The sequence below is a fragment of the Orycteropus afer genome, unplaced genomic scaffold (genome assembly GCF_000298275.1).
Source record: "Orycteropus afer afer isolate SDZICR_OR568_19922 unplaced genomic scaffold, OryAfe1.0 scaffold00033, whole genome shotgun sequence".
NCBI lineage: Eukaryota > Metazoa > Chordata > Mammalia > Tubulidentata > Orycteropodidae > Orycteropus > Orycteropus afer.
The window spans coordinates 15,221,302-15,229,450 of record NW_006921620.1 but is presented as its reverse complement, the minus strand read 5'-3'; the positions used below and the strand labels follow the sequence as shown (position 1 = coordinate 15,229,450).

General features: G+C 34.9%; 1 protein-coding gene across 1 annotated transcript in view; it reads left to right on the top strand.

The window, feature by feature from the left end:
- The window catches only part of SASS6 (SAS-6 centriolar assembly protein), a 45,565-nt gene that overhangs the window by 29,571 nt on the left and 7,845 nt on the right, over nucleotides 1-8,149 (top strand). Inside the window, exons 9-14 of the mRNA XM_007936098.1 lie at nucleotides 1,196-1,390; nucleotides 1,501-1,590; nucleotides 1,669-1,848; nucleotides 2,251-2,332; nucleotides 3,382-3,518; nucleotides 5,272-5,400. Of these exons, the coding sequence (XP_007934289.1) occupies nucleotides 1,196-1,390; nucleotides 1,501-1,590; nucleotides 1,669-1,848; nucleotides 2,251-2,332; nucleotides 3,382-3,518; nucleotides 5,272-5,400 (813 nt within the window). The remainder of the gene's footprint in view (nucleotides 1-1,195; nucleotides 1,391-1,500; nucleotides 1,591-1,668; nucleotides 1,849-2,250; nucleotides 2,333-3,381; nucleotides 3,519-5,271; nucleotides 5,401-8,149) is intronic.

The following is an 8,149-nucleotide window of genomic DNA, read 5'->3' as shown; positions in this document are numbered from 1 at the left end:
CTCTGGTAGCATAGTGCCTAAGGCACTTGACTGCTAACCAGAAGGCTGGCGGTTCAAACCCACCAGCCACTCCTCGGAAGGAAGGTTGGGCAGTCCTACTTCTGTAGTGATACTGCCTCGGAAACCCAAGGAGGGGTTGCTATGAGTTGGGGCCAACTCGATGGCAAATAACAACAACAGAGAGAGACAGGAGGAGAGAATCTCTGACTGCTGGCTGAGAAAGACATGCTACTGAGAGAATCAAGCTGCTGAGAGAGAGACACATGAGAGACACACAGTGCTAAGAGAGAGATGGCCAGCTGAGAGAGACTGAATGTGTTCCTGAAGTTGAATTGTAGCCTGTTGCTTCCCTAATAAACTCCATAATCTGTGAGTTCTGTGTGGCCACTGCAGCAAATTATCAAACTCAGCAGAGAGGTGGTGGGTGCCACAGGGCGAATGGTTGGTATTAAGGTTAGTAAGTGGGCTGGAGGGTGGCAGCATGTCTGGCCTCATAGGAACCAGCATTGAGCTGCTGATGGTGATTCTGTCGTCCTCTTGTGTAGTTGGAGGAGGTCAGAAGATGCTGCCTCCCTGCCCCCTTAGCACCCAGTGTCTAGAATAGTTCAAAATAGGGTATATAGAGTATGTTTTCACATCAAAGATGTGGTGAAACCCATGTGAAATTGTTCACTACAGATTAGTAAGTAAGCACAAGTAAGCCCATGCTTATCTTGCTTATTGGCTAATCCACCCCTGATAATTTTTTAAATCACCCCTAAGTGATTTTTTAAAACTGTAAATTTTAAGACTTCAGAAAATTCTTGTTACTAGTTTTTCAAAGAGTAATCAACTTTTTAAAAGTTAATCAAGCTTCCAGCCAAAAAATAGACAGGCATATAGGGTGACCATTTACATCAGGTAGACAAACTCTTTAGAATGAGAGAACAGAAGGGCAAAAAATGAATGAAACAAACAAAAAGATTATTTTATTCACCTTTGATGTGATTGGATTAGATGTTAGTATATTTATTTTACAATTCCACAAGTTGCACATACAGTAGAGACATTCATGTCCTTTTAAAACACCATACGTATTAGAGTTTAAAATTATTAATGACATTTTTTATATTTTAAACATCTTAATTATAAATAACTGGAGAAGCCAAATTCCCTTTTGTATAAAGATACCTTCAGTTTCTCTTTTTACCTCTAGGAGCTCCAGCGTGCTAAGCAAGAAGTCCTCTCTTTGCGAAGAGAGAATTCTACACTAGATGCTGAATGCCATGAAAAAGAAAAGCATATTAATCAGCTACAAACAAAAGTGGCTGTTTTAGAACAGGAAATCAAGGATAAGGACCAGCTTGTTTTAAGAACAAAGGAAGCATTTGATACAATCCAGGAACAAAAGGTCTACTTTTAAATTTGTAAAATAAATCAGTGATTACATTTACAAGTAATGCTTTTCCTAAACAAACGTAAACACCTTAATTATTCATGTTTCTTAAAAAATACATTCAGGTGGCTTTAGAAGAAAATGGAGAAAAAAGTCAAGTGCAACTAGAAAAACTTGAAGCTACAATAAAATCATTATCAGCAGAACTTCTTAAGGTTTGTTTTTAAAATTTTAATAGAATATTAATATTTCACTGGATTATGTTGAGGTATACATATGTATTTCTTTTACAGGCAAATGAAATTATTAAGAAGTTACAAGGGGATCTGAAAACTTTAATGGGAAAGTTGAAACTGAAGAATACAGTTACTATTCAGCAAGAAAAACTCTTGGCTGAGAAGGAAGAAAAATTACAAAAAGAACAAAAGGAATTACAAGATGTTGAACAGTCTCTCCGAATTAAAGAGCAAGAGGTAGTTAATATTTTATATTTGTGTGTGTGTGTGTGTGTGTGTGTGACTTTTATTTGCAAAGTATAACAAGCTTCCTCAGATACATTTTTTTTTCAGATTTTTATTTTGTTAAGTTAAATAATGCATGTTTTTTTTTTTTAAATAAAAATACATGACTAGATTCAATAGACGCTAATAGCTTATTTCATTTTTAAAAATTACTGTGACTCAAATACAGTAAGTATTCAGATATATAGATGCATATGTATAGGTATGTACATATTAAGTATTTTATTACATATTTGAACTAAATGTATTACTCTCATTTAACAATAATTAGTACTAAGCAATTAATGTTAATTTCTTTAGTTTTGTTTTGGCCTTTATTATATTTGATTTATTGTGAAGATTGTCATATTTCAGGTATGCAGATTACAAGAACAATTAGAAGCTACAGTTCAAAAACTTGAAGAAAGCAAACAGCTTCTGAAAAATAATGAAAAGTGTAAGTATGTTACATTTTATGTAAGTGAGGTTTGTAGTTTCATTCCAAATCTTGAAAATTCATAAAAATCTAGGTAATTAAAAATATGTAAATAATTTCTGCTTTAAATATATATTATCTTAATGTCTTTATTATAGTAAACTCTATCAACTACCTTATAAAAGAATTACCACCATTAGAAAGTGTACCATTTGAATTCTTTATTGTCTTTTTTTTTTTTCCATTGTTTATCTGGTAGTAATAGTATGAATTTAAACTGAAACATAAGATCAGTCCTTTAGTATCTTCTCAATTTCTGGCACTGGGTGTCAGACATAAGCTTTTATTTTAGACTTTACATAAAACTATATCATTTTAGAAATGGGAACCCTCAAAAGTACTTAGTTTTATGACTTGAGATTCCTGACCAGCAGAAATACATGCTTCTGAGAGTAATAGAATAAGGAGCCTTTTGTCATAGTGCTAAAATAAAAAATCTTTAATGACAAGTATTTAGGTAAACCTGTATTGTTTTCCAGTGACATAAAATAGTTTTATAAACTTAAAAATTTTCAAATCTCAATGAAACCAAAACCAAACCAACTGTCATTGAGTTGATTCTGACTTATCGTGACCCCCATTGGGTTTCCAAGGCTATAAATTTTTATGGAAGTAGATTGCCTCATCATCCTCCCATGGAGCAGCTGGTGGGTTTGAACTTCTGACCTTCTGGTTAGCAGCCAAATGCTTTACTCACTCTGTCACTAGAGCTCCTTAAAATCTCAACATAATTTTTAAATGTTTAAAATTATCGTTGTGGTTATGTGCCTTCGAGTAGGACCTGACTCATAGCAACCCCTCCTTGGGTTTCTGAGGTGATATCGCTACGGAAGTAGATTGCCCAACCTTCCTTCCGAGGAGTGGCTGGTGGGTTTGAACCACCAGCCTTCGGGTTAGCAGTCAAGTGCCTTAGGCACTACACTACCAGAGTTCCTTTAAAATTATTAGAAAAATAAAAATGGTAAAATAAAAATTTTAACCTTTTTTCTCATGTTGTTTTATTACTTAAGTAATCACATGGTTAAATAAAGAACTAAATGAAAATCAAGTAGTGAGAAAGCAAGATGCATTGGGATCTTCTACCACTCCACCTGCACATTCTAGCAGCAACACAATCAGAAGTGGAATTTCTCCTAACTCTAATGTGGTAAGACTGAAATTAATAAAACAGTTTTTTCAGTGAAATCTCCATGACATAAGGTTGTGGTACTAAGACAGACTGGAGTCCTACAATTATTAGAACTTAAAGAGTTTGACTTGCCCTTGGAAGTGAGATGTAGGGATACTGTACTTGCTCTTAACAAAGAGGTATATTGAAATACATACTTTTGTAAGACTATATTTAATGGGTATAGAAATTATTTAGTACCAACTAAAGAAATGTCAAATGTACTGAAAAACATTAACACACACATGCACACACACAGAGGCATTGGCAAGACTTCAAGAAGAAAAATTTCAGGGGTTGGAACTAAAAGGAAGGAACCTAAACTAAGTTCTCTCAGAAAAAGAATGTTGGGAACTCTGGTAGCAGTTTTGTGGTCTCTAGATTCTGGAATAAACTGGTTATGACACATACTTTCTATCTCCCAGGGCTAGGTTTCTTGCTTTTCTCTTGCTGGAAATAAGATGGGAGAAAGAGAAAGGCAGTTCTTTATATCTATCTAGGAGCTAGCCTGATGCTTACAGCTAGGCCTTGCTGTTCATCTGTTGAACATAAACACTTTCACAGAACATCACCGTCATATAAGGTTGATACTGTGACTGTGATAGATCAAGATGAAAACAGGACCCTTCATAATCATATCTGAGCACAGACAAAAATATGAGCATTGTCAAACCACAAAAATGACAAATTGTTTTTCTGTCCTATTCAACACTTCACCATAGTGGTTGCTGCTTCTTTACCAATGATATCTTTAGCTTTAATACATTCCTCTCACCTAAAGATTAAGATACCCAGTCATAAAATTATCCCCATGTCCTAACAGCATCCAATCCAAAGCAAAGCCCCCATTCCTAATTCACTAATGGGTATCCAAATTCTATAAGTCCCTTTTAACACCCACTTACCTGAGATATCCTCAGTTCCCCATGGTATGTAGGCTACCATGTTTCAAGGAGTAATAATCTACTTTGTGTACCTACAGGCGGGTTCCTGTTAGTCAGTGACTGGGGGACCTTGACAGGGTTTAAAATTCAAATGCCTAATTGAATGTTTAAACTACACCAGTAAATCAGATAGAACTACATGTCTAAAGAAGATGAAGGTTTGCTTTGAACTTGGAAAAAGGTACAGAAAGAAGTTCCTGGAACTGCTGAATTAAAAACTTGACAGGTTTAACCTTGAATGACTGCTGATAAATATTAGAGTGCAGTGTATTTTTATCATCCACCACTGAACACAGTTGCTTCTCAAGATTTGTGTTTCAGTTGACCTCTTATGAAAATAAACTTTGTTCCTGTAATCCTATGACACTGGTTAATAGTGCTGTCACTATATTGAACATTAAGTGGCAAAGCAAATCACTTCTTACTTAGATCTGTTTTTCACTCAGACAATCTGAGAGAAATTTATTTTATCCCTGATTGGCCTCTTAATCTTTGCTTCTCCTTTTCAGGAATGGGAGACCTAGAGGAAAGGAGGGTGATTCAGAGATCTTTGCTTCAACTCAGTTCAAGGGCAGGCCCAGTTTGTTTTGTCCAAGCTTGGCCAGACTCTCTGAAAAAACCAGAGGGCCAAAGACATCCCACTCTCATACTATGTAATGAACCAGGAATTTATATTATAAATAACATTGGCCTCTCAAAGTGCTCTTAACTATTAGTTATTATAACAATTATTATAAATAGGGCTTAGAACTAATTTCTCATCCTTACTTTATTGTTTTCATTTTTAGATTGATGGTAGACTGACTTACCCAGCTTGTGGGATTGGGTATCCTGTCTCCTCTGCATTTGTGTTCCAGAATGCATTTCCACATCCTATATCTGCCAAAAATGCCATCCATCCAGTTTCAGGACCAAAGGTACCCAAAATAACTAGGTTTTTTTTTTTTTTAACTGTTATTGGAAAAATAAAATATCTCAATGTGCAAATATTTTTCACCTTTTTTAAAATTCCTTTTTTCTCATCTCTTGCTATGGCTATGTATTAGGTAACATATTAAATGGATACACTACTGAATATTCATCTTTGGTGAATATTGTTGACCAGTATGTATGCTTACATGAAATGCTACAATGTACTACATGGTATTTATTGCGTAGCTGTGATTTGTGAAAAATTGGGTATCAGCCTGCCTACACCTTGTTTATTTCCATTCAACCTCTCCATTTTTGTTCGTTCTTCTACTTATTTCTCTTCTTTATATCTCCTACAACTCTTAAGCCTCAGTAGAATAATTGTTTACGACTTCTAGTATATTAGCTGTGATGCCATTTTTGGACTTGATGGTCAATATTTAAAAGTTCGGTTAGGCAGGATTATGGCAAATTCTAAAATGTAGTTGTGGCTACGTTATAAAAAATAGCATATGCCTAGTAGTCTCATCACCCCTTGATTAATTTGCTAGGGCTTTTATCTGTCCATTTGAGTTCTTTATCATCATTATCATTACTAATGTATATTGTTGTTATGTGCCGTGGAGTCGGACCTGACTCAAAGCGACCCTCCTTGGGTTTCCGAGGCAGTGTCACTATGGAAGTAGATTGCCCAACCTTCCTTCTGAGGAGTGGCTGGTGGTTCCAGTGACTTCTGGTTAGCAGTCAAGTGCCTTAGACACTACGCTACCATGTAAGGTTTATATATTGCTTTAGCATGTGCTGTCTTCTTATTAATCCACCCAGACCAGTCACTGACTTTTCTTTCATTTCTAACTTTAGATCTATATGATTTTTTCCCTAAATCATAGAGACAAACATTTTTGAAAGGAATATTTTAATAACAAATGAAATTGAAGACTTTAAAATTGGTTTTATAAATACATAATCAAGTTAGTTCCTGGCTGCTATAAAAATAAGTTGGCTATGTTATTTAGACAAGTGCTTCTTTTTAGTCATTTTTATAGTGAAAAATCAAAACCTAAAATAAAACATTTTGAGCTTGAACTTCTAATACATGTATATTTATTCATGAATTGTATGCCTATACTACTGAGCTACTATATTATGTATGGTATAGATTAGTGGTTAAGAAAAAGGGGTTGGATGTTAGGATTTAAATCCTATTTCTAACAAAGTAATGTTGGGCTAGCCACTAAAAAACAAACAAACAAATAACATCCAACTCTGTGCTTTAGTTTTCGCATCTGTAAAATGGAGTGATAATTTTATCTACATACTAGAGTATTGGGATTATTGTGAGGGTTAAATGAGTTAATGTATTTGCTTAGAATAATGCATGGTATGTGATAAGTGCTCCATAAATGGTCTAATTAATAAAATGTATTAAAAAATAAGAACTAAAGAATGAGATTTACAAATGCCTCTAAATCAAGTTTACATCATTTTTTTTCTATTTTTCAATTCTCAGAAATACAAACCCACTGCTGTTGAGTTGATTCTGACTCATAGCGACCCTATAGAACAGAGATCTGTCCCATCGGGTTCCCAAGGCTATAAATCTTTACAGAGGCAGACTGCCATATCTTTCTCCCATGGAGCAGCTGGTGGGTTCAAATTACTGACTTTTTGATTAGTAGTCAAGTGCTTTACCCACTACACCACTACCAGGGCTCCTCATATCTCTTGTTGTTCTTATGTGCCATCGAGTCGGACCCAACTCATAGCGACCCCTCCTTGGGTTTCTGAGGCAGTATCACTATGGAAGTAGATTGCCCCATCTTCCTTCCGAGGAGTGGCTGGTGAGTTTGAACCGCTAGCCTTCTGGTTAGCAGTCAAGTGCCTTAGGCACTGCGCTACCAGAGCTCCCCCTCATACCTCTAGATAGTCCTAATTACTGCCTAGTTTGGAGACCATTGATCTAGGTAATCTTGTGCTAGCAGTTGTAAAGATTGAGACATATACTCTTTAGTGTTGCTTTAAAAATGATAATGTAATAAAAAAAAAATCACAATTACATTAAATGGTGACATTGAGTCTGTGATATCTTAAAATATTACTGTCAAGATTTAGCACATGCAAGTAGCTGTTTAATTGTGAGGATATAAAATAACATGATTAAATTAGGGAAGAAATAGAATTATGCTAAATTAATGCATGAGTATTTAAAAAGACCCAGAACAAACATTTGATAACCTTAAAGTAAGCTAGACAAAATAACTGTTTCTTCTTTCACTCATGGATTATTGGATTTTTTTTTCTTCCAATTTCCAGCTAGCTGGAGGTTTTCCAGATAACTTTGTCTTAAAAATTTTTAGTTTCATTCTTTTATTGTCAGAAAACATACTTTGTATATATCTTTAGTTACCTAGTGCTGCTGTAACAAAAATACCACAGCTTTAAAGAACAGAAGTATATATTTTATCATCATTCTGATACCAAAACTCCTAATCAGGTTTTCTGCTGTGTTGATTGCTTCCTTGTCTCTGTAGCCCTCTAGCATTCCTTGTTTCCTTGATCTTCACATGACCTCTGTGTTAAGCTTCTCTCTGATGTGCTCTTTATAAACTCAGAAGTGATTAGATTTAAAACCTACTTTTTTTGTTTTACTTGTGTTCAGCCTATTTTTTTTTAAATTTTATTTTGATTTGGGTGAAGATTTACAGAGTAAATTCACTTTTCATACAGCAGTTCACATATACTTTGTCTCATGTC